The following is a 25,503-nucleotide window of genomic DNA, read 5'->3' on the forward strand; positions in this document are numbered from 1 at the left end:
GCACAGTGGTTGAGAGTCTGCCTGCCAATGCAGGGGACACGGGTTCGAGCCCTGGTCCGGGAGGATCCCGCATGCCGCGGAGCAACTGAGCCCGTGCGCCACAACTGCTGAGCCTGTGCTCTGGAGCCCGTGAGCCACAACTGCTGAGCCCGCGCGCCACAACTACTGAAGCCCGTGTGCCTAGATTAAAACAAAAAACAAAAAAAAAAAAACACAGTCTGCTCAGAGAGTCTAGCTAAAGCCTTACTGTTTTTTCCTTTTCAAGTATGATTAGACAACCAAGGACCATTGGACATTTAAAGCAAACCTATAGCCTAGAAGGGCAAAGACAAGATTCTGAAGATAATATAAAAACAAGCAAGTTTGTATCCTAAGAAAGAACAAGGAAGTAGTGCATTCATAAAATAGAAAAGACTGCTCAAAAAAGAACCATCTAAGGATAAAAGTCACCATTGGAAATGAAATATATGATTTTTTAAAATTAAACAAACATTTGGGGACTTCCCTGGTGGCGCAGTGGTTAAGAATCCGCCTGCCATTGCAGGGGACACGGGTTCGATCCCTGGTCTGGGAAGATCCCACATGCCGCGGAGCAACTAAGCCCGTGTGCCACAACTACTGAGCCTGCGCTCTAGAGCCGCGAGCCACAACTACTGAAGCCCGTGTGCCTAGAGCCTGTGCTCCGCAACAAGAGAAGCCACCACAGTGAGAAGCCCGTGCACCACAATGAAGAGTAGCCCCCTCTCACCGCAACTAAAGAAAGCCCGCACGCAGCAACGAAGACCCAATGCAGACAAAAATAAATAAATAAATTAGTAAATAAATAAATAAATAAAAACATTTGTTGCCTTTTTAGTAAATCTCGAGATCTGGTGATGTAAGTCCTCCAGTTTTATTCTTTTTCAGGGCTTGTTGCATTTCTATGTGAATTTCAGAAGCAGCTCATAAGTTTCTACAAACAGCCTGCTGAGGTTTTGATCAAGATTGTATTGACTCTGTAGGCACATTTGAGGAGGACAGACATCTTAACTCTCTTGAGTCTTCCAATCCATGAACACAGGATATTGCTTGATTTATTTCTGTCTTTTAAATTTCCTCTTACCAACGTTTTGTATTTTTCAGTGTACAGGTGTTTTGCATCTTTTGTCAGATTTTCCCAAAAGTATTTCATATTGTTGATGTTATTGTAAGGGTTTTTGGGGTTTTTTTAAGTTTTAATTTCCAATTGGTCATTGTTAATGTATAGAAGTACAATAGATTTTTAGATACTGATCTTATATCCTGCAACCTTGCTAAACTCACTTATTATTTCAATAGCTTTTTTGACTTACAAAGCTGCAGTAGACAGGGAGACAGGGTGGTATTAGCATACAGATAGAAAAAGAGATCAATGGGATATAATAGAGTCTGGAAGTAGACCCGTGTATAAATGGACAACTGATTTTTGACAAAGGTGCAAAGGCAATTCAGTAGAAAAGGGATAGTCTGCACAACAGATGATAGTGGATATCCATATGTAAAGGGAAAAAAAAGAAAAAAGAAAAAAAAAGAACTTTGATCCATACCTTACACCATTAAAAAAATTTTTTAACTCAAAATGGATTCTACACCCAAATCAAAAACCTAAAACATTAAAACTACTGGAAGAAAACATAGGAGAAAATCCTTGTTGCCTTGGGTTATGTAAAGATTTCTTAAATACAGCCACAAAATCAGAATCCATAAAGAAAAACCTGATAAATTAGACTTCATCAAAATGAAAAACTTCTCTTCTTCAAAAGACACAGACAAGAGAATGAAAATCCAAGCCACAGACTAGGAGAAAATCTTTCAAAGTATATATATCTCATAAAAGACTTGTAACCAGAATACAGTAATAGGAAACTAAGCAAACCAGTTTTAAAAGCTAGGCAAAAGATTTGAAGAGATAAGTCACCAAAGAAGATAAACAGATGGCAACCAAGTATCTGAAAAGATGCTCAACATCATTAGTCAGTAGGGAAAAGGAACTTAAAACCACAGTGAGATACTTCTATTAGAACAGATAAAATGTAAAAGACTGACCACATGGAGTGTTGGATAGGATGTGGACAACTGGATTTCTCACACACTGCTGATGGGAATGTAAAATGGTACAGTCACTTTGGAAAACAGTTTGGCAGTTTCTTAAAGAGTTAAACATACAGCTGTCATACAAACTTGCTATTCCACTCAAGGTATTTGCCCAAGAGAAATGAAAGCATATATCAGTACAAGGACTCATACAGGAACGTTTATAGCAGCTTTATTTGTAATCACCCCTACCTGGAAACAACACAAATATCCATTAACAGGTGACTAAGTAGACAAATTGTGTTATATCCATTCAGTAGGCTACTACTCAACGCTGGAAAGGAATGCACTGTTAATATAATAAACATAATAACACAGGTGCATCTCATATGTTGAGTGAAAGTAGACAGTAAAGAGTACATACTGTTTAATTCCATTTATATGAAGTTCTAGAAGAAGCAAACTAATCTTTACTGATGGGAAGCGGATCAGTGGTAGTTTGGGGACGGGAAAGGGAATCGGGAAGGAAAGGAGGGAAGAGCCAGGAGGAAACTTTGGAAGGTGCTGGATAGGTTCATTACCTTGATCATGGTGATAGTTTCATGGGTGTATACATATGCCAAAAATTGTACACTTTAAACATGTACAGTTTATTTTATGTCAGTTGTACCTCAGTGAAACTATTTTAAAAATTCCATAGAAGGTTTATGAGAGTAAGTTTTTTTAAAAATCCCAAAATAGAACTAAATGACAAAGAAATGTAAAATATGAGAGAGGGGGAAAAATAGCCAGATAGGCGTGTAGAGGATGTACTCCTTTAAAAACATTTATTTTATTGGACTAGAGTTGATTTACAATGTTGTGTTAATTTATGCTGTACAACAAAGTGACTCAGTTACATATATATATTCTTTTTCATATTCTTTTCCTGGTTTATCACAGAATATTGAATATAGTTCCCTGTGCTATACAGTAGGACCTTGTTGTTTATCCATCCTGTATATAATAACTTGCATCTGCTAATCCCGAACTCCCAGTCCAACCCTCCCCCGCCCCCCCCCCCATCTTGGCAACCACAAGTCTGATCTCTATGTCTGTGAGTCTGTTTCTGTTTTGTAGCTAAGTTCATTAGTGTCGTATTTTAATTTTTTTTTTTATTTTGGCCGCGCCTTGTGGCTTGAGGGATCTTAGTTCCCCGACCGGGGACTGAACCCGCGTCCTCAGCAGTGAAAGCGTGGAGTCCTAACCACTGGACCACCAAGGAATTCCCATGTGCCGTATTTTAGATTCCACATATAAGTGATATTATATGGTATTTGTCTTTCTCTTTCTGACTAACTTCGCTTAGTATGATAATCTCTAGGTCCATCCATGTTGCTGCAAATGACATTAATTCATTTTTTTATGGCTGAGTAGTATTCCATTGTATAAATATACCATATCTTCTTTATCCGTTCATCTGTGAATGGACATTTAGGTTGTTTCCATGTCTTGGCTATTGTGAATAGTGCTACTATGAACATTGGGGTGCATGTATCTTTTCAAATTATGGTTTTCTCCAGATATATGTCCAGGAATGGGATTGCAGGATCATATGGCAACTCTATTTTTAGTTTTTTAAGGAACCTCCATACTGTTCTCCATAGTGACTGCACCAATTTACATTCCCACCAACAGTGTAGGAGGGTTCCCTTTTCTCCACACCCTCTCCAGGATTTATTATTTGTAGACATTTTGATGATGGCCATTCTGCCTGGTGTGAGGTGTACCTCATTGTAGTTTTGATTTGCATTTCTCTAATAATTATTGATGTTGAGCATCTTTTTGTGTGCCTATTGTCCATCTGTATGTCTTCTTTGTATATTTTGGAAATTAAGCCCTTGTCAGTCATGTCATTTGCAATAGAGGATGTACTTTTAAGCTTTGGTGTTCTGAAATTTCAACATGATATCTTTTGTTATGTGTGCTTTTTCATTTATCTTTCTCACCATTCAGTGAGCCCTTTCAATCTGAAGAGACATACCTCTCTTTGGTGCTTGGAAATATTCTTCTAACATTTCTCTGATAACATCCTCTGCCAGACTCAGGAATTGGGCTCAGGTATTTATGGAAGATAGAGGTGAGACAGGGAAGGGCATTGTTAGAAATTCCCAGAGCCCCACCTCCATCCCAAACAAAACTACTCCTACCCATGAGTCCCCCATAAGGGATGGGAAATTGATTTCTCCAGACTTGAGGACAGCAGGTGCCAGAAGGCTGAAGTGAAGGGGAAAACAGTCACAGGTCTTTTCTCTCCCATGTTCTGAATGGTAGTGGCTGGGTTTAAATCACCCCACCCAGAAGATTAGAAAACTATTCTCTGCAGTAACTAAACCATCCCATAGAAAAGGTCTACACAGCCTAGCAGTTGGGAGTGCCCAGTGAAATATCTGGCTAGCCACTGAATTGTGGCCCAAGGTGAAGCCACCTGTGGACAAGCCATGCCCACAGAGCTTCTGAACAACCTTTAGGACTTCATTCCTAAATATGAGTAAACAGCCACACATCCTCAAGCATTTGAGGAAAGTTTTCAACACGAAAGAGAAGGTCAACAACAGAGAAAAGTTACTCAATAGAAATATCAGGATGAGAAGATTTTGCCTCCAAAATTCATAAAATAAGAAAGAACTCTTGGAAATGAAAGTTTTGATAGCAGAAATGAAAACTCAATAGAAAGATTACAAAACAAGATGGATAAGTAAAGCAGAGGATCAGTATAATAGAACTTACAGAAAGAGAAGAGAGAAAATGCAGGAGAGGATATAATCTACAAAATAATACAAGAAAGTTCCCCAGACTGAAAGATATGAGTTTCCAGATTCAAAGGGCAGGTGGAGAGCTCAGTGTAGTGAAATTTAAAGACCCAATTCAAAGCATTTACTCAAGACTTTCAGAGAAAGACAACAAATCATGAACAGAAAATAATGGGGGCTTCCCTGGTGGCACAGTGGTTGAGAATCTGCCTGCCAATGCAGGGGACACGGGTTCGAGCCCTGGTCTGGGAAGATCCCATATGCCGCGGAGCAACTAGGCCCGTGAGCCACAATTACTGAGCCTGCGCGTCTGGAGCCTGTGCTCAGCAACAAGAGAGGCTGCGATAATGAGAGGCCCGCGCACCGCGATGAAGAGTGGCCCCCACTTGCCGCAACTAGAGAAAGCCCTCGCACAGAAACGAAGACCCAACACACCCATAAATAATAAATAAATAAATTAAAAAAAAAAAAGTAGAGGAATTTAAACAAAAACTCCTAAAGAAACTCAAAAAAAAAAAAAGAAAATAATGGATTTGTACTATTATCATATTTCTCCAAAGCACAATTAGAAGCTGGAAAACTTTGGAGCCTTCAAAATTCTAAGTGAAAATTATTTGAAACTTACAGTCCTATACCCAGCCAAACCATCAACAAACATGAGTGCAGAATTAAGGTCCTTCTAAACATGTAAAGTCACAAGAAACGTCCCTCTCTGGAAACTACTGAAGTATGTGTTCCACCCAAATGAAGTAAGCCAAGAGAGATGAAGACATGGAATCCAGGAAATAGGGGTTTTAACACAAGAGGGAGTTGGGAGTTCCCTGGTGGTCCAGTGGTTAGGACTCGGTGCTTTCACTGCCATGGCCCCGAGTTCAATCCCTGGTCAGGGAACGAAGACCCTGCAAGCTGTGCAGTGCGGCCAAAAAGACAAAAACAAAAACAAAACAAAACAACGACAAACCACACACACAAGAGGGAGTTGAAGGAACTTCCCAGGATGGTGGAGGAGGAAGTTCCAGACAGCAGCTGTGGGAAAGGACAGAGTGCCCCCAGGAGGAAAATGAAAGGAGAGGTTCTTTGACAGACTTTATATGTGGAAGATTCGAAGAACACTGCAGTGCTCTTAGATTGTATGGAATGACTTGGGTGTATGTTAAAAAGAAACCCAAGTAAATGAATGTTCACAGCAGGAAAAACAACTCAGTTGTAGTGAGAAGGAAACAATAGTGAACAATATTTTCAAAGGCTAATAATGAAAACATACAGTATGGATATAATTTTTTTTTAAACTTTAGCCCCATAACTATTGGGAGGATGGGTGAGAGACAGAGAAGGAAGCACATCGAAATCCACCCTATCATAATAGGAAGTCAGCTGATTATATTTTATATAGATGAATCAGGAGTTACTGGCATTGGCATATTATTTAGAAATATGGAGACAAATTCCAGAACAAGCAGCTTGGAAACATTTTAAGTGCCTCTGGGCTGTGTTTTTTATTTTCTTTTTAAAAATTTATTTCTTTTTGAGATGTAATTGACATAATAAGATGTACACCATGTTGATTTGATACATTTATATATTGTAATATGATTACCGTGGTAGGGTTAGCTGTGGGATGTATTTCTGTGTTTGATATTAGATAAAGTCACAAATATAACCAATTAGGAAACTAAAGTTAGAGAAACGAGTATCCAGATGTGGCAGGAGTGGGGAGAATCTTTCACAACAGTGAGTAAATAGGTAATGTTTGAATGTGACAAATCATGAAATGGCAGTTCAAGCACATCATTTACAGTTATGAGGTTAATACCAAAACACCAAATCTGTAAACTTAAACACGGCCACATCTGTGGAATTTGGGGTGGAGCTACTGCTTTTATTACACACCCTGTTGGAGTAGGTATGAGGCAGTTAACCCTAAAAGGGCCCAGCCCGGGACTTGCCTGGTGGCGCAATGGTTAAGAATCCGCCTGCCAATGCAGGGGACACGGGTTCGAGCCCTTGTTTGGGAAGATCCCATATGCTACAGAACAACTAAGTCCGTGCGCCACAACTACTGAGCCTGCGCTCTAGAGCCTGCGAGCCACGACTACTGAGCCGATGTGCCACAACTACTGAAGCCCGTGCGCCTAGACCCCGTGCTCCGCAACAAGAGAAGCCACTGCAGTGAGAAGCCCGCGCACCACAACGAAGAGTAGCCCCAAGCCCGCGCGCAGCAACAAAGACCCAACACAGTAAAAAATAAAATCAATAAAATTTTAAAAAACAATAATCATAAATGAATAAAAGGGCACAGCCCCTCCCTGGGTTTAGGGCAGCAGATAGAGTGTATGCCAGAGGGCGGAAAAGTTGCCAACCTGTCATTGCGTGCTGCAGACACCTCACCTGCCCGCCCGTACTCATGCCCCCCTCTTCCTGGAGACCCCCTGCCATCCTGTTTGTTGGAAGTTTTGTTTGTTTTTCATGCTCTTGGGTCTGAGCCTGGGTGTGGATTCCAGTAGAGACCTGGCCTTCTCAGCTCACCTTGGGGTCCTGGACTGTGAGACTTCAGGCTCAGAGCGGAGTGACTTGTCCTGCAGTGGCACGGCAGAGCTGCCCAGTTTACTGCCTTTTTACTTTTGGCCTGTTAAACATCGGTGGAGCAAGGGTTGGGGTTAGGGCGTACAGCGCAGCTTGCCCGAGGCAATCCTGGCCCTGGGCTGGGCCCTCTGTCCCCACATCTGGGCATCCTCCTGCGCCAAAGATGAGTCATGTAGCTGACAGCCTCAATGACTGGGTTCAGATGGGCTGTTCGCTTCCCTTTTATTGAAACTCACAACTCTTAAGCAGCACGTGCCTGGGGGTGCATGGAGGGGAGGCCACTGCTGCTTCCTCCTGGCTTTTCCTTCCTGGATGGAGCTGACAGCGTGCAAAGGTTCTGCCCGAGCCGGGCTGGGAGGCTGCTGAGGCCGCGGGTTCTGACCGGCAGTGCACTGATCTCTCTGTTCAGAACATGAATGGCTTTGAGGAAGGCGTGGAGTTCCTGCCGGCCAACAACACCAAGAAGGTGGAGAAGGGCGGCCCGCGGCGGTGGGTGGTGCCGGTAGCCGTGCTGGCCGGCCTTCTGGTGCTGTCCCTCATGGCGGGGCTCCTGGCGTGGCACTTCCAGTGTGAGTGGACCCTCCTCCAGGGGCCCACCCAGGGCCGCCTGCTGTGAGCGGGAGGGAGGGAGGGAGGGAGGGAGGGAGGGATGGAGGGTGCAGTTGGGGGGGAGGGAAAGGAGGGCTCCTCCCACGGGGAGGTGATGGGGCTCAGGGCCTGCTCCCCTGGGGCGGCTGAGGGCAGCTGTGACAGTGGGGGGACAGGAGGGCATGTGTCCCTTCCTCTGACCACCGTCCTTCGCTGGTCTCTCACAGACCGGAACGTGCGGGTCCAGAAGGTCTTCAATGGCTACCTGAGGATCACGAACGAGAACTTTCTGGATGCCTATGAGAACTCCAGCTCCACTGAGTTTGCAAACCTGGCCAAGAAGGTGAAGGAGGCGGTGAGTCCCATCCCTGGGCAGAGCCCAGGCCCTGCTGTCGGCTCTGGCACGCGCACCCTCGCCCAGCAGAAAGGAGGCTCCCCTCTGCTCCCAGATGCCTGGGCTGGTGTGTGATGTGGGCTCCCGGGCACCTGGGAAGGGGCCCCGGGTCCCAGGAGGGAGGGAGCAGCCTGGGTGGGGGGCCGGGGTCATGGGCGCTCTCTGGACCCCCATCAGCCTCCTCTCCTTCCCTCAGCTGAAGCTCTTATACAGCGGGATCCCTGTCCTGGGCCCCTACTACAGGAAGTCAGCTGTGACCGCCTTCAGGTGGGTGCTGGAAGGCCGGCGGGAAGGCGCTGCTGTGGTGCAGTGTCTGGGGCCTGCGGAGTCATGAGGCCGCGAGGTCCTGCCTAGAGAGCCAAGGCCCCAGTCCTTGTCCTGACTTTACGTCCAAAGTACTTTTGCTTTTGCTGGTCTCATTGAATCTTTATGGGTGCTGCGTGGCAGGTGGCGTTGTCAGCCCCTTTCAAGTTCAGGAAACAGGCGCAAGGAGCTGTGCCTCCATGTGCCCAAGCTAGAGGTAGAACCCAGACTCCATTCCAGGCTTTTTCCCGCTCCTGAGCCTGAGCTGCACTGCCCCCCGCAACACAGCACGTCTGGTTGGGCGTGAGGCTGTGAGAGGAAAGGGCCCAGGCCTCTGGCTCAAGGGGCCAGCAGGTGGGTGGGCGTACCAGAGCCTGGGGGCCGGCCCGGCCTGGAGAAGGTCTCTTGGTGAGGCCCTTCGGGAGGCTCTTAGTCTTGCCCCGTCTTCAGCGGGCGCCTGGGAGGGGTGGGCCCCGGCGCCTCAGGCTCGCCCTCTCTCCCCAGCGAGGGCAGCGTCATCGCCTACTACTGGTCGGAGTTCAGCGTCCCCAAGCACCTGGTGGGGGAGGCCGAGCAGGCCCTGGCGCAGGAGCACGTGGTCACGCTTCCACCCCGGGCCCGCGCTGTCAGCTCCTTCGTGCTGACCTCGGTGGTGGCCTTCCGTGAGTGCAGCGGCGCGGGGGCGGGCATTTGTCTGGCCTGGGGCAGGCCCTGGACCGTGGCAGGGGGAGCCAGCTCTCCCAGAGCCGGTGCCCAGGAGAGGAGGCTGCCTGCTGGCCGGGCACCTCCCTTTAGGGCAGTAAGGAAGCAGGAATAAGGAAATAGACATGTCAGTAAATGCTTTATTCTCCCTCTTGTTCTTCAGCCACTGACCCCAGAACAGTACAGAGCACCCAGGACAGTAAGTATGCGCCCTCCTCCCAAAGGAGAAGCGGGGGGATGTGGCCAGATGCCCCTCCAGTCGAGGGGGTCCCCCAAAGTCACATGGTGCTGATGGCCAGCACATCCCTCTGCCTCTCCCGGGCCATGAGAAGCCCGCTTCCCAGTCTCTCCCGGGTCCAGAGCAGCCTGGGACACCTCACAGGGGCCAGGCCTGGGTGCCTCGCCACCTCAGGCGGGGGTCCTGGTTGTTCCCCGCGTGGCCCTGCCCAGCTCTGCCCCACATCCTCTTGCCCCACACAGACAGCTGCAGCTTTGCCCTGCACGCCCGTGGCAGCGAGCCGACCCGCTTCACCACGCCCGGCTTCCCCGACAGCCCCTACCCGTCTCACGCCCGCTGCCAGTGGACCCTGCGGGGGGACGCTGACTCCACACTGAGCCTCACCTTCCGCAGCTTCGACGTCGCGACCTGTGACAAACGTGACAGTGACCTGGTCACTGTGTATGACAGCCTGAGCCCCGTGGAACCCCGGGCCGTGGTGCAGTGAGTGTCCCGGGCGAGTGGAGGTGGGCAGCGGGAGCCTGGCGGCTGCCCATGGTAGGCTGGGCCTCCAGAATGACTGCAGTGGAGGCTGGAGGTTCAGGCCACTGCCAACTTGCAGGCAGCAGGGAGCAGGCGTGGCGTGGTCCTCGGCCCGAGCCGCAGGGGAGCACCTCAGAGGTGACTGTCAGCCTTGGCAAGGATGCCGGAGGCCCACGGGTCCCTAGATGCTGGGCACTCCTTCACCTGTCTTTTACCTGCCAGAGTGGAGGTGCCACCTGCTGTTGTATTTTTCTTCCTTCCTTCCTTCCTTCCTTCCTTCCTTCCTTCCTTCCTTCCTTCCTTCCTTCCTTCCTTCCTTTCTTTCTCTCTCTCTTTCTTTCTTTCCTTCTTTCCTTCCTTTCTTTTTTTCTCTCTTTCTCTCCCTCTTTCTTTCCACGAGACTTGTGGGATCTTAGTTCCCCGACCGGGGATTGAACCCAGGCCATGGCAGTGGATGTGCCGAGTCCTAACCCCTGGACCGCCAGGGAATTCCTCCACCTGCTGTTGTAAATGAAGGTCTTGTTGTTACTCAGCGATAGTGAGGTCAACAGTTGAAAAGATAGTTTGTTACTCACAGTTCCCGAGAGGAGGGACCACACAGGGCCATATGGGGAAGCACCAGGGTCATCAGAAGGCAGAGGGGGCTGGAGGAAAACGTGGGCAAGAGCCTTTGTTGTAGATTCTCCAGGAAAGGCAAGGCAAGGCAGGGCAGGGGAGCACCTTCGGACCGGCTGGTTTGAATAACTCCAGCGGGCTCTGGGGCCTAGGGCTGTCTCCAGTCGTCTGGTACCTGGGTGATTAGGGCAGGTGGAGAGTGGCCCAGAGCAGGAGAACTCCACAGAGAAGGTGTTGGGGTATGGGCTCTGGATTGGTTAGTCTGCATGTGCAAGTCTCACCCTAGTCTTTACTGTCTCCAGGGATTGGCTAGCCTGGGGGGTGGGGCTGCCTTTCCAGGGTGAGCAAGCCCCAGGTATCAAAGCATCGGTTATAGTAAATAAAAAGGCATAGATAGCAGGTACACACTACTATATATAAAATAGATAAACAAGGATCTCCTGTAGAGCACAGAGAACTATATTCAATATCTCATAATGACCTATAGTGGAAAAAATCTGAAGGAATATATCTACGTATAACTGAATCACTTTGCTGTACACCTGAAACATTGTAAATCAACTGTACTTCAATTAAGAAAAGGCATACTGCACCTGCTGAGGGTGCCGAGGTGAATCGGAGGCTGCCGGTGGGGGTGACCTGCCTTCACTCGGTTCCCCCTGCCGCTCCCAGCTCAGTGGACCAGAGCCTTCCACTGCTGTCTGTGGAAGACGTTTCACAACTAATAAGGGGCTAAACTTCAGGCCCAAACCAGGAGGGAGCCATCTGCCGCCACAGCTTCACAGCCAGGACTTCGGTCTAAACACCCTTTTCATGCAGGGTTTCTTTCTGTTTCTCTAACTGATTGACTGTACAACAAATGAATACCTGGTCCTGGTCGGCAGAGTGGAGAACAGACAAGTACGAAGAGGACAGACGCCACTCATAATCTTACTCTCTGGAAATAATCGCTGTTAAATGTGTGTTGCACATTCTTACAGAATTTTTTGCTATGTGTATGTTTGTGTATTTATTTAAAAATAGGATTATATGGTATACTTGGTTTTGTTATGTGCCTTGTAAAGATGACGTATGTTATGATGATCTTCCCAGGTGAGTAGTGTGTCTCTGACTGTCACTGGTAATGGCTGCAGGCCGTGGCGTTGGTTAGCGCACATGACACGCCCTTTGGCCGTGAGGCCTCTGGAGCCTGAGTGCTGAGTCTGAATTTCAGTCCTGCCACATTTTTTCTTTTTCTTTTTTTTTTTTTTTTGGGCTGTACCATACAGCATGTGGGATCTTATTTCCCCAACCAGGGATTGAACCTATGCCCCCTGCACTGGAAGCACGGAGTCTTAACCACTGGACCACCAGGGAAGTCCCCTGACACTTCCCTGGTGGTCCAGTGAAGTGGACCACCACTTTTTTTTTTGAGGGGGGGGGAGATTTCATTTCTCCATTTCTTTATTTATTGACTCATTTAAATTTTTAAAAATTTTAAAATTTGTTTTAATTTTATTTTTAAATTTTATATTGGAGTATAGTTGATTTACAATGTTGTGTTAGTTTCAGGTGTACAGCAAAGTGATTCAGTTATACTTATATCTATTCTTTTACAGATTCTTTTCCCATATAGGTTATTTCAGAGTATTGAGTAGAGTTCCCTGTGCTATACAGTAGGTCCTTGTTGATCATCTATTTTATATAGAGTAGTGTGTATATGTCAATTCCAACCTCTTAATATATCCCTCCCCCCCTTCCCCCTTTGGTGGCCATAAGTTTGTTTTCTATGTATGTGAGTCTGTTTCTGTTGTGTAAATAAGTTCATTTGTATCATTTTTTTTTAGATTCCACATATAGGTGATATCGTATGATATTTGTCTTTCTCTGTCTTTCTTCACTTACTATGATAATCTCTGGGTCGATCCATGTTTCTGCAAATGGCATTATTTCATTCCTTTTTATGGCTGAGTAATATCCCATTGTTTATATGTACCACATCTTCTTTATCCATTTATCTGTCGATGGACATTTAGGTTGCTTCCATGTCCTGTCTATTGTAATAGTGCTACTATGAACATTGGGGTGTATATATCTTTTTGAATTATGGTTTTCTCCGGATATATGCCCAGGAGTGGGGTTGCTGGATCATATGGCAGCTCTATTTTTAGTTTTTTGAGGAACCTCCATACTGTTCTCCATAGTAGCTGTATCAATTTACATTCCCACCAACAGTGTAGGAGGGTTCCCTTTTCTCCACACCCTCTTCACCATTCTTGTTTGTAGACTTTTTGATGATGGCCATTCTGACTGGTGTGAGGTGATAGCTCATTGTAGTTTTGATTTGCATTTCTCTAATAATTATCGATGTTGAGCATCTTTTCATATGCTTTTTGGCCATCTGTGTGTCTTCTTTGGAGAAATGTCTATTTAGATCTTCTGCCCATTTTTTGATTGGGTTGTTTGGTGTTTTTGATATTGAGCGGCATGAGCTGTTTGTATTTATATATTTTGGAGATTAGTCTCTTGTTGGTCGCATCATTTGCAAATATTTTCTCCCATTCTATGAGTTGTCTTTTCGTTTAGTCCTGCCACTTATTAACTGTGCAATCTTGGGTAAGTTACTTCACCTATTTTGCCTCTGTTTCCTTATCTGTAAAATGGGGACAATAGTATTTAATGGTTGTTGTGACGAATACCTGAGTTAATGGATGCAGAAGCACTAAGGACAGTGCCTGGCGTGTTCCTAATAAGTGTTGGTAGTTGGTGCTGTTACTACTGCTATTGTTGCTATTATTTGGCCCATAGTGTGTTTAATGAGTCCTCTATTGTTAGGCATTCAGTGTTTCTGAGTTCTTGCTGTTATAAACAGAGACAGTCTTTTGAGGAGATCCTTACTCAGGTGGCTGGTTGCCTGTGTGGGGAGGGCTTTTGGACCCCACCCTCGGCCCTCTGCCGGCTTCTATGCTCTCGTAACGCCTGCCCTTCTGCCCCGCAGGCTGTGTGGCACATACCCTCCCTCCTACAACCTGACCTTCCTCTCCTCCCAGAACGTCCTGCTCGTCACGCTGGTGACCAACACCGAGCGCCGACACCCCGGCTTCGAGGCCATGGTCTTCCAGCTGCCTCGGATGAGCAGTAAGGGGCAGCCCAGGAGGGGACAAGCCTCAGGACCACGTCTGATGCTCAGGCTCTCCTGGTTGTGGAGTGTCTGGTGCCCAGGCAGGAGCTTGAGGGAGGCTGGCCAGCTCCTCAGGGCACTCGGCCTGCCTGGGTCCTTGGTCCTCACGCCCTCCCCCCTCCCCTTCCTTTCAGGCTGTGGAGGCTACTTGCATGCAGCCCAGGGGACATTTAGCAGCCCCTACTATCCAGGCCACTACCCGCCCAACATCAACTGCACCTGGAACATCGAGGTAGGAGCTGTGATGGGGGTGGGGCGCGGAAGCGGCTAGAGAAGTGGGGGGACAAGGGACAGGGAGGGGGAGGGAGGGGGGATTGCTCCAGGGCGGCAGGAGAGAGCACGATGAGTGCCTCCGGCCTCCCCTAAGGTGCAAGTATGGAGGCCGCGGGCGGGGCAGGTTCGGGCAGCATCCAGCAGACCTGGGCTCACACCCGCCTCCTGGCCGGCGCCTGACGTGATGGAGGGACCTGGGCCCGGGACTTCCCTCTCGGGCCGTGGCTCGCTCTGGGCAACGTGAGAGCAGGGGCGCCGGCCTCTTAGAGGAGCTGTTGGGACAAGGCCAAAGGCTGAGTGACACTCAGAGGACGCGCTTGCTGGACGGCAGGAGACATGCGTCTTGCCAGTGGGGCCCCTCACCCCATCCAGTAGATGGTGGGGGAGGACTTTCCAGCCTTCTTTAGTAACGTAATAGTGTGTCTCGCCGTTTGCAAGTCTGGAAGGTCTTCCAAGCATGGAACCCGGATCCCTCCTGCCACGTCCTTACTGCCCCCGTGGGCCGGAGGGAAGAACCTGGCAGCCGTGCTCCCGCCGTAGTCCTGGCCCCATGGCCGCCACGGGCCACGCCGGACCTAGGAAGGAGCGAAGCCGCACAGACGATCAGCAGCGTCTCTCTTCCCAGGTGCCCAACAACCAGCACGTGAAGGTGCACTTCAAAGCCTTCTTCTTGCTGGAGCCCAACGTCCCCCTGGGCTCCTGCTCCAAGGACTACGTGGAGATCAACGGGGAGAGGTGAGTGTCGGGGGAGGGGGAGGGGGAGGGGGGAGGAGGGCGCCCCAGCCCCGGGGCGGGTCCTTTTCCTCCCGCTGAGCTCCCTGCCGCCTCCAGGTACTGTGGCGAGAGGCCCCAGTTTGTCGTGAGCAGCAGGAGTGGCAAGATGACTGTCCGCTTCCACTCGGACCAGTCGTACACGGACACCGGGTTCCTGGCCGAGTACCTGTCCTACGACGCCAGTGACCGTGAGTGACGCGCTCCGGAGGCGGAGCCTGGCTGGAGGGTGGACCCGCGAGGCGCTCCCTAGTCTGCATCTTTTTTTTTTTTTTTTAATTTATTTATTTTTGGCGGTGTTGGGTCTTCGTTTCTGTGCGAGGGCTTTCTCTAGTTGTGGCAAGCGGGGGCCCCTCTTCATCACGGTGCGCGGGCCTCTCACTATCGCGGCCTCTCTTGTTGTGGAGCACAGGCTCCAGACGCGCAGGCTCAGTAGTTGTGGCTCACGGGCCCAGTTGCTCTGCGGCATGTGGGATCTTCCCAGACCAGGGCTCGAACCCGTGTTCCCTGCATTGGCAGGCAGATTCTCAACCACTGCGCCACCAGGGAAGCACTCTGCATCTTATTAGTACTGTGCTCTCCTGACTCTAGGCCGCCGGAGCCGGTAGGATGCATTATCAGTTGCTCTAGTAGCTTTCTGAGGAAAGAAAAGGCTACCTTAGATACACTTATGAAAAAAGGCTGACAGTGAATGCCGGCACACACCATGTCCTTTGGTCCCTGGGTGCGGCATCTCAGGCCGAGGACCCCGAGTTCCTTTGGTCTATTGTCCCTTTGGTTCTGCATCACTTTGAGAATCTGTGCTTGTCTCTGTGGCCTTTTAGCACCTGGAGGATTAAGACCATTCTGAGACACATTAGAACATACTGGGGCATGAATCATCACACTAACTACTCCTAGCGTCGAAAATTCTGTGATCTCTACGGAAGAGGTCTGGCAGTTTCCATGACCTTTAATTTCACTGTCTGCTGTGAATACCGGTTCTTCCACGTCCATGGTGATTTTTTTGTTAAAACCCTGCCTCATAGAATAACCTTTTGGAAGTCACTTTTACTGCACACAAACGTCCAAATTTAAGTTCCAATTCAACTACACGACTCACCGCCAGAAGTGTAGTTAGATGAACAAACCGCTTTGACAAGTGACTAAGCTACCTGTGCAGAGAAAGTGACAACGACCTCCTCTCCATTTTGTCATCTGCCTGATGACATCATTTGTCAGACACATTCCAATTTCAGAAACACCGAAATGTGGAGAATATCTTAGAATTAAGGAAAGCCGGTGATGGCGCGTGACACTAGCGTAGGACACGTACGTCAGCCATCCGCAGAGCTGCTGCCGCTCCGAGTTGCTGACCCGGAGCCTGGCGCTCGGGGGCGTGGCTGACCGAGGACACGGGGCCGTAGAACTGCACGCGCACCCGCCAGCCTCTCTCCACTCTGCCCGGGGCTTCCCGGGGTTTGGCCATGGGGGGCGGGAGGGACCTCGACTGGCCCTCCCCCGCTAGCTGTAGGAGACCCCTTGTCACAGCTCAGCGGGCCTGGAGACCCCCAGCTGCAGCCTCGCTCCCCTGTGCTGGGGGCCGGGCTGGGAGGGCTTCCCTGGCGCTCAGCGCGGCCGTGAGGTTGGCTCCGCGGGCGGGGCGGGGCTGCGGGTCGCGGACTGCAGGCCTGCTCCCTCTCCCCGCAGCGTGCCCGGGCAGGTTCATGTGTAACACGGGGCGGTGTATCCAGAAGGAGCTGCGCTGTGACGGCTGGGCTGACTGCACCGACCACAGCGACGAGCTGCACTGCCGTGAGTCGGGGCTGCCAGACCCGGCACCCTCTGCCCTTGCTGTGCCCGGCTTCTGCCACCGACCCCGCGGCGGGACGGCCCGAGGCGGGGGGCGGTTGTTCCCGGCCCGGGGCGGACGACAGGCCTCCTTTCCTCGGGCTCCTGGGGGCCCCCTTTGGAGCAGGCGGTGCGTGGCCCCCAGGAGCGCGGTGCCCCAGCTCCCGGGCAGCGCGGGTGCTCAGTGAGCTTCGCGTCTAACCGCGGCCCCTCGCCCCTCCAGAGTGCAACGCCACCTACCAGTTCACGTGCGCGGACAAGCTCTGCAAGCCCCTCTTCTGGGTCTGTGACTCCGTGAAGGACTGCGAGGACGGCAGTGACGAGCAGGGCTGCAGTGAGTGGGGGCGGGGTGGCGGCTGGGCTCCGCGCGGGCCTCTGCTGACCCGCCAGCCCCTGCTGAGCCCTCGCGCTTCTCCAGGCTGCCCGCCCGGGACCTTCAGGTGTAGCAACGGGAAGTGCCTCCCGCAGAGCCAGCGGTGTGACGGGAAGGACAACTGCGGGGACGGGTCCGACGAGGCCGCGTGCGACCACGGTGAGGCCAGGCCCCGCCGCCTTCCCTTGGGCGCTTGCCTGCCACACTCACGTGCAGCGGCTCCAGAGTTCAACACACACAGACCGCCCTGCACACTGAGTGTGAGAGAAAGGGTGTCGGCGGGGCACGGGTGTGGATGAGGCCGCGGGCCCGAGAGGGGCGCGAGGGGGATGGACCATCAGCTTGGGTGCGGGAGAGAGATTGATTCCCTCCCCCTGCGTCCTCCTTCGTGAGCAGTGAGCACTGTCACCTGCACCAGACACACCTACCGCTGTCTCGACGGGCTCTGTGTGAGCAAGGGCAACCCCGAGTGTGACGGGAAGAAGGACTGTATCGATGGCTCGGATGAGAAGGACTGTGGTGAGCAGGGCTGCCGCGTACAGTTGTGCAGGTTGTTGACTGTGCAAGGCGCATGCGGAGGTGGGCGTTATGCCAGCGCTTCACTCACCCAGCTCTGCCCTGGTGAGAGGGTGTGTCTGCCTGGAGGAAAGGATCACTTTGCTGATGGGCACCCAGGCACTGCCTCACAGGCAGTTCTGGTCCTGGAGGCAAAGCCCAGGGCAGCTAGTACGTCAGGGCCTCTGTGGCAGGGCTGGTGTCCTGGCCACGGTGCTGGACTGACCCCTGCTCTGTAGACCTGGCCACGGGGGCAAGTCCTGGCTTGCCTGTGCTGCCTGGAGGGGAGAGAGCACAGCTCCTGGAGCCCTCGGCAGGGTTTTGTCCCCACCCCGCCCATACTTTAATTTGCAGCCTCTTGTGTATATCAGAAGCGCTAGCCATAGGTTAGATGTGAGCAGAGCTGCAGCTGTTCGGTGACTTCACGTCACCCATTGCTCTCCCCTCTGGGAGCTGTGTCCTTCAGCATGCAACAAGAGAATCTGGGCAGATGACACCCAGATTAAATCTAAGCAAACCAGCAGATGTCTGAAGACCCCTGTGCAGGAGCGGGGAGGTGGGGAGTGAGGGTTTTGAATTTGGGGGCAGGGAGAGGGCCCAGGTGGCTTCCCCGGCTGCTGGGCTGGTGCCCCACTGTGACTCCCGTCTCTGCCCCTCCCAGACTGTGGGCTGCGGTCATTCACCAGGCAGTCTCGGGTTGTCGGGGGTGAGAACGCGGACGAAGGTGAGTGGCCCTGGCAGGTGAGCCTCCACGCCCTGGGCCAGGGCCACGTGTGTGGGGCTTCCCTCATCTCCCCCAGCTGGATGGTGTCCGCCGCCCACTGCTTCATCGACCACAGAGGATTCAGGTACGCCACGGGCCGGAGCGGGGAGGCCTTGCGCCGGCCCTAAGTGGGGCGCCCCTCCGTGTTTCCTGGGGTGGAAAGGCCCTGTGTCTGTGAGTCGTGCCCAGGTGAGGCAGGGCTGGGACCGGAGGGGTGGCAGACCCCCCCCAGGATGGGGCTTAATAACAGTGGTAATAAAAATGAGCGTTTATTGGGTGCCCCTCTTGTCCAGCGGGCCTCTCAGTGCCTCTCCTAACAGCCCAGGCAGACGGGTCTGAACACGTCCCCGTTTTACAGAAACGGAGGATCAGAGAGGTGAGGACATTTGCCTGAGGTGGTACAGCTTTTAAGTGGCAGAGCCAGACTGGGGCCCACGTGTGTGGATTCCGGAGCCGGTGCGGTCAGCCTCTGCACGGTGGAGACCCCTCGGGACCCTCTCATTCACTGCCCGGCCGTGGCTTGCCAGGCCACTGTGGGCGAGTTATTCACCTTCCTAGGCCTCAGACTCCTGGGTGCTGATGGTGACACTGTGATTTTTACGCTGAGAGGTGGGAGAAGGGAGCGCGGGGACGCACCTGAAGCGCTGAGCCCATGCCTGGCGCACAGTAGGTGCTCAGCCCGTCGTAGCCTCAGGTCCACGGCAGACCCGAGCCCGGTGCAGGGAGGGGCACCAAGCATGCCACTGGGCCATGCCAGCCTCTCAGGGCGGGTGGGCAGGGCCAGGCTGAGCAGGAGCAGGTGTCCCAGCGCTGGGGCTCTTTGTGACTTAGGTCCAGCCCGCCCAGGCCCTCTGGCCATCGGCTGCGGGAGGGGGACTGAGGGGACAGCTTGCTCCTGGAGACTCGGGCACAGGGGTCCCCCTCGCCCAGGGCCTTCCTGCCAGGCGCCTGCCCTCCTGCCGCGGGCAGCTGCGTGGGAAGGGGACCCAGGGTGCCCAGGGTGCCACGTGCGGGCTGAGGACGGGATTGCTGACCAAGTCGCCCCTTGGCCAAGAGAGAGCGGGACCACCGTGGACTTTCGGGACAGACAGGACCCATAGCATGACGTAGGCCTAAGGCCAGACACTGGGGCCAGTCAGACAGGTGCACGTGCTGGGGGTGATGTGACAGCAGAGGCCTGGGGGGAGTGGGGTCAGTGGTGGACCCCGGGCGCTGCTGGGCTGGTGAGGTGCAGCCTGGTCCAGCCTGCCCCCCTCTTCTCACTCTGTCACACTCCACTCCACTCTGGGCAGAAGCGATCTGCTTTCTTCTTGGGGTGATGGGAGCTTACTTAAGAATTTTTAGAATGAACTTATCACTTTGGAATGTGGACAAGTTGCAAAGATAGGACGCAATTTCCCCGTACCCTCGCCCGATTTCCCCGTACCCTCGCCCGATTTCCCTTGATGTTATCCTGCTGCTTTTGTCAGCACCGAGAAACTCACGGTCCCTTACTAGGAACTTGCCTCCGGGCTGCCTCGGGGCTCCCACTGGGCTTCCTCCCCAGGCTCCCTGGCACCAGTTTCACACCAGCATCCTTTCTGCTGCAGGAGTTTGTCCAGGTGCCCCCTTTGTGTCTGTTGTCCTGTCTCCCCAGTCTCCTCTGGTCCGGGACGATTTCTCAGTCTTTGTGTGTTTTTCGTGACCTGGACAGCCTGGAGGCCAGGGGCCCTGTAGAGCGCCCCCATCTGGATGCATCTGAGGTTGTTCTCGTGATTAGACTGGGGTCATGAGTGTTCGTTTGGAAGAAAGTCACGTTGTATCAGCAGGTAGATGATGTCAACGTGGCTTATCTCTGGTGACGCTCATCTCAGTCATCTGGTTAAGACGATGATGCCAGCTCTCTCCCCTCGGAAGTGTTTCCCCCTTCTGTACTCTATTCTTTGAAAATGAGTCAGTGTGGAATTGCTTTGTAAGGAAGCTTTGTCCCTTCTCTCCCATGTATTTATTTAATCATCTATTTATGTTTGTAGGGACTCGTGCATATATTTATATTTCGGGTTGTGATCCAATACCGTGTTGTTTACTGTCGCTAGATTGTTCCAGAGCTGACCACTGAGGGCTCTCCAGGCTGGCGCCCAGCTCCCTAGGACACGGCCCCATTCTTTTGTTTTTCTGAGCCACCTCCTTGCTTTCGGACGCCACCTGGTGCTCTAGGCTCATCCTGTATCTTCCTGGTCCGGCCCCAGAGCTAGGCATTCCCTGAGAAGAAACCAAGATCTGGGTGCTCTGAACCCACGCGGTCGCCACAGTCCCCGTTCCTAGCCCCGTCTCCAGGGTGAGCTGGGATGTGCGTGCGCTTCCTGAAGCACCTGCCCCTGGGCCCTGCCCTGCTTCTTCCTCTTTCCCTTGCTTCATCTTTTCATTTCTCATTTCCTTTTCCTTCATCTTCCCCTGCTCAGCAGTCTTACTTCTGCCCATTAATGCCCTCAACAGCCATTGTTACCATTGGCACCGGGAGAGAAAGCTGAATTAGACTTGGTCCCTGCACTTCCAGACGTCCCAGGGTAGGGGGACAAGTCGCGATACACACGTGCACGTAGTAAGGGCTGTGCCAGAGCTGGGGGGAGGCTGCCGAGGGCCCAGCGTGTGGGTTAGAGCGCCCCTGAGGGCTGGGGCGGGTGGCTGCTGGGAATGCCTTTATGGGCAGGGTGTCTGGTCTGCTGTTGAAACGTGAGGGTGTTTGTCACTAGACCAGGTGACTCAGACCTTCCAGGCAAAGGGAGGGTTGTGAACAGGGACAGGCAGGGGTGAAGTGTGCCAGGACCTGGAGTGCAGGTACTTTGGACACATTTCTGAGTCAGCAAGCGATCCCAGGGTGTTACCGAGAGGTGGCATCTCGTGGTCAAGAGCATGGGCTGCTGCGTTCAGACGGTGGCCCAAGACCACCCTGACTGGCTGTTTGGGGGATAAGATGACATAGAGTGCTTGGCGTGGTCGGCTGTGTCGACCTCTGCCGTTTGCCTTAGGTCTTGACGGAATGGCCGGGGTTTACTGCAGGTGTTTCTTTGCTGCCGTCTAACCCATCGCTGCTGTGTTGCCTCTTAACGCTTGAGCCTTCACCATTCTTTCTGTGTTTGCTGTGCAGCTGATGTGCTTGTGACGACGCAGCACAGGGATGTCACCCGTCGGCTCGACACAACCAGCTTTGGGGCTTTTTTTCTCCAAGAGGTCCTTCATGACCTTATGGAGTTTCCACACTTTGTCCTATCTTTTCCTGCTTCTTTTTCTCTTGTTTGTCTTCTGGAAGTTCCAGGCCCTCTCTGGTGACTGACACTGAAGTCTTCTCCTCAGATTCCTTCTGCTGTTGGACACGGTACTCATCGGTGGGCTCGAGCACATGGATCACTCCTAAGCTGTGCTTCCCTAGACGTTCACGTTCCCCTTTCTGAGCCAGTTCCAAGTTAGGCGCAGCCATCATGGCACGTCTTCCCCAAGGACGGCAGGCGGCGTCTCCCAAGAACAGGGAAACCCTCCCATGTCACCGCCATACGGTTATCACATCCGGAAACGATCGCACTGATGTAGCACTGTTAGCTGGCACATGGTCCGCATTTCAGATTCCTCCAGTTCTCCCAGTATTTACAGGTTTTTGAAAAATGTAGGATCCAGTCAAGGGATATGCTTTGTTGTAGTCATTAGTTTTGACTAGTCTCTCTTTAAAATATAGAAGTCTCTCCTGGCCTTTTAATTTTTGCTCTTTTATGGCAGTACGTTTTTGAAAAGTCAAGGATGTTATTTTGCAGAATATCTCTCGATCTGGATGTTCCTGCTTGTTGTTTCATGATTAGAGTTAGGTTAAATTTTTTTCTTCTGGTCAGGAAGCACTGCATAGGTGATGTGTCCTCAGGAAGTACATAATACCCCATCAGTGGGGATGATTTGGAGAAAAGTCTGATTACTTGGTTAGGGTGGTGTCTACCAGTACTTATAAAGGTACTTCCCCCGTTGGTTATGAATCTTGGGTGATGCTTTGAATCAGTGTGTATATCTTTTTTTAAAAAATATTTATTTATGTATTTATTTGGCTGCACCAGGTCTTAGTTGTGGCATGCGGGATCTTCCTTGCCGTGTGCAGGATCTTTAGTTGCGGCACGTGGGATCTTTTTTTTTTAGTTGCCGCACGCGGGATCTAGTTCCCTGACCAGGGATCAAACCCCGGGCCCCCTGCATTGGGAGCGCAGAGTCTTAACCACTGGACCAGGAGGGAAGTCCCAGTGTGGATATCTTGTTACCCAGTGGTTTTTAGCATCTGTTGATGATTCTTGCGTGTATCGGTTATTGCTGTGGTAGGTGTGAAATATGACTTACTGTGTCATTTCTTCTGTATTTATTAGCTGGTGTTTTTCTGTAAAGCATAGCTTTCCTCCTCTTCTTATAAATTATTTTGAGATTATTTTTTAGATTCAGGATAGATTCTCCTCCGCTCCTTATGTTCTTCATCACGTGTCGTGATTCAAGCCCACAGTTTATTTTGGTGTCCAGATGACCCGGATCTTGCCTGGTGAAAGCCTTGTCCTGCTGGCACCGTCCTTGTGCAAGCTCTCACTCACTTCCGGTAAAACAGAGTGTTCCTCGTTCACTCTGTGTGCTACTTGCTCCAGGCCTGCAATCAACCGCCTCTCCAAGGGGCCTTGGTCCCTTTCCACGGGGAAGGGTAGTTAGAGGCCAAGTTCTGGCTGCTGTTGGGGATGCCGCTGCGCTGAGGCCATCTTTCTGAGCAGCCGTGAGCTTTTCCTGCTCTGATGGCACGTCAGCAGCGTGGGGTTCTCCTCTCCTCCGCCTCTGCCTGTTGGTGTCTCCCTTTTCCCACGTGGGAGACTGGGCCCCAGCAACACCAGGGTCTTGTCTTTTTACTGGTTCAGTCGTCCAATACACAATAGTCAGAACTGCTGCACCATCCCGCTACCGACGACAAACCTGGTGACGTTCCATCTACTGCTCAGCTCCCCTGGTACTTAAAGTATGTACCGCTGTGTTAGAGACGTACTTGGATTGATGTGCTCCTTCCACGGAAGGGTAGATTAATGAGAAGGGAAATCTTTTTGGTAATGAGATGAGCGAGGGCAACAGAGCATCGTCCTGGGGTGGGCGCGGGCTCGGCTCGAGGGGCGCAGGGCACCGGGCTGAGGGCGCAGGCTCAGGCCTCCCTCTCCGCCCGTCCTCCGGCCCCCGGCAGGTACTCTGACCACAGCATGTGGACCGCCTTCCTGGGCCTGCACGACCAGAGCAAGCGCAGCGCCCCCGGGGTGCAGGAGCGCCGGCTGCAGCGCGTCGTGTCCCACCCCTTCTTCAACGACTTCACCTTTGACTACGACATCGCGCTGCTGCAGCTGGAGCAGCCGGCCGAGTACAGCGCTACCGTGCGGCCCATCTGCCTGCCGGACGCCGCGCACGCCTTCCCCACCGGCAAGGCCATCTGGGTCACCGGCTGGGGCCACACGCAGGAGGGAGGTGAGCGGGGGTGGGGGTGAAGCTGGGGTGAGGGGCCGACAGCTCTGCCCGCAGCCCAGCCGCTGTGGGAGGGGGTGCCTCGTGGCCGTCCTTCCGTCCCCCGCTTTCTCACACGCCTTCCCGGGGGGGTGTCGGATTCCTCACCCGACAGATGGTCAGCGCGGCCTGACCACTCTGCCCGGCTGCACAGCGTCCCATCCTGGGGACGTGCCCTCAGGTTTTGGCCACGTGTGGGCCGCGGGCATCCGCGCTCTTTCGGGGGCTCCGCTGGTCGGATCCCCCCGCTGACCGCTGGCCGCCCCTCCCGCCCTGTCCCCCCCTCCCCCTGCCTCCCAGGTATGGGGGCGCTGATCCTGCAAAAGGGCGAGATCCGCGTCATCAACCAGACCACGTGCGAGCGCCTGCTGCCGCAGCAGATCACCGCGCGCATGCTGTGCGTGGGCTACCTCAGCGGCGGCGTGGACGCCTGCCAGGTGGGCCGGCGGGGCGGCCGGCGGGGCTGGGGGCGGGCGGGCGGGGGCTCGGTGCCAAGGCCTGGTCTCCCCGCAGGGCGATTCCGGGGGCCCGCTGTCCAGCCCGGAGGCCAATGGGCGGATGTTCCAGGCCGGCGTGGTGAGCTGGGGCGACGGCTGCGCGCAGAGGGACAAGCCAGGCGTGTACACGAGGCTCTCCATGTTTCGGGACTGGATTAAACAGCAGACTGGGGTGTAGAGGCGAGGTGCCACCCCAGGTGCGCACGTGCGGGCTGAGGACGGGATTGCTGCCCGGACCCCCGGCTCGGCCCCCGGAACCCAGACTGGGACCTGATCCCCGAGCCTCTGGAGATGGAGACTCGCCCGCAGGCCTCTCACCCACCCCACACCCCCAGCTTCCCAAGCGGGGTCGGGTAGGGGAGAGGAGGGGAAGACAGGACGCTTGGCAGTGCCGGGGCCGGAGGCTTGAAGACACAGCCTCTCGGCCCTGGCGCCACGCTGGGCCAGAGGCTCTTTTCCTCGGATACAGGGAAGGCCGGCTTCATCTGCCTCGGATACAGGACCAGCTCTCGTTTGGACTTTGGGGCCCCTTGGGCGGGGCTGGTGGGGCACCACGGGCTCCCAGGGTCACACGCTTCAGGAAATCCAGGCCTGAGGGACCTGGAAGTCAGCCGGGTCCAAGGTTCGAATGTTTTACCGGCTCCCAGGGTGGGGTTCAGTGTGTATATTTGTGTGTATGAGTAAAACGCTTTATTTCTTTTTAGGTAATTTTTCTTTCTTACGGAGTTGATGGGCTCCCCTAGCCCCAGCAGCAAGAAACTGGGTTTAAATCCCCCTCAGCACAGAGCCTGGAGTCAGGCTGAGAGTGGGGACCACGGTGCCCTGTGACGGTCCCCAGGCCAGCGAGGGGCTGTGTTTCCTCCCTGACCTGAAGCTCCCCAGACAGGGCCTGGTGCCGGGACAGGAGGGGTGGGACGGGGTGCGGCTCCCCGGGATGGGGGAGGAGCGTTGTCCTGGGTGTTT

General features: G+C 52.6%; 1 protein-coding gene and 1 long non-coding RNA gene across 7 annotated transcripts in view; one reads left to right on the forward strand and one right to left on the reverse strand.

The window, feature by feature from the left end:
• The window catches only part of ST14 (ST14 transmembrane serine protease matriptase), a 40,542-nt gene extending 15,299 nt beyond the window's left edge, over positions 1-25,243 (forward strand). For 5 of the 6 annotated variants that reach the window (XM_082343091.1, XM_082343088.1, XM_082343086.1 and 2 more), the window contains exons 2-19: positions 7,837-7,996; positions 8,243-8,370; positions 8,606-8,676; positions 9,217-9,374; positions 9,578-9,613; positions 9,895-10,135; positions 13,767-13,906; positions 14,084-14,181; positions 14,848-14,957; positions 15,054-15,184; positions 16,683-16,787; positions 17,047-17,157; positions 17,242-17,355; positions 17,593-17,715; positions 18,413-18,599; positions 23,733-24,007; positions 24,344-24,480; positions 24,557-25,243. In XM_082343091.1, coding sequence (XP_082199217.1) covers positions 7,840-7,996; positions 8,243-8,370; positions 8,606-8,676; positions 9,217-9,374; positions 9,578-9,613; positions 9,895-10,135; positions 13,767-13,906; positions 14,084-14,181; positions 14,848-14,957; positions 15,054-15,184; positions 16,683-16,787; positions 17,047-17,157; positions 17,242-17,355; positions 17,593-17,715; positions 18,413-18,599; positions 23,733-24,007; positions 24,344-24,480; positions 24,557-24,718 — 2,484 coding nt within the window. In that variant the 5' untranslated portion in view covers positions 7,837-7,839 and the 3' untranslated portion in view covers positions 24,719-25,243. Of the gene's footprint in view, positions 1-7,834; positions 7,997-8,242; positions 8,371-8,605; positions 8,677-9,216; positions 9,375-9,577; positions 9,614-9,894; positions 10,136-13,766; positions 13,907-14,083; positions 14,182-14,847; positions 14,958-15,053; positions 15,185-16,682; positions 16,788-17,046; positions 17,158-17,241; positions 17,356-17,592; positions 17,716-18,412; positions 18,600-23,732; positions 24,008-24,343; positions 24,481-24,556 lie in introns of all 6 variants that reach the window. The other variant, XM_082343089.1, reaches the window with a different exon arrangement.
• LOC309606265 lies at positions 15,255-16,674 on the reverse strand. Its single transcript, XR_014231745.1, has 2 exons — positions 16,388-16,674; positions 15,255-16,356 (listed from the first exon to the last, which is right to left on the reverse strand). It is a non-coding gene; the product is annotated as an uncharacterized lncRNA (long non-coding RNA).
• Positions 25,244-25,503: the final 260 nt, after the last annotated feature.

This window comes from Balaenoptera borealis, assembly GCF_965194805.1.
Source record: "Balaenoptera borealis genome assembly, chromosome: 11".
Taxonomy (NCBI): Eukaryota; Metazoa; Chordata; class Mammalia; order Artiodactyla; family Balaenopteridae; genus Balaenoptera; species Balaenoptera borealis.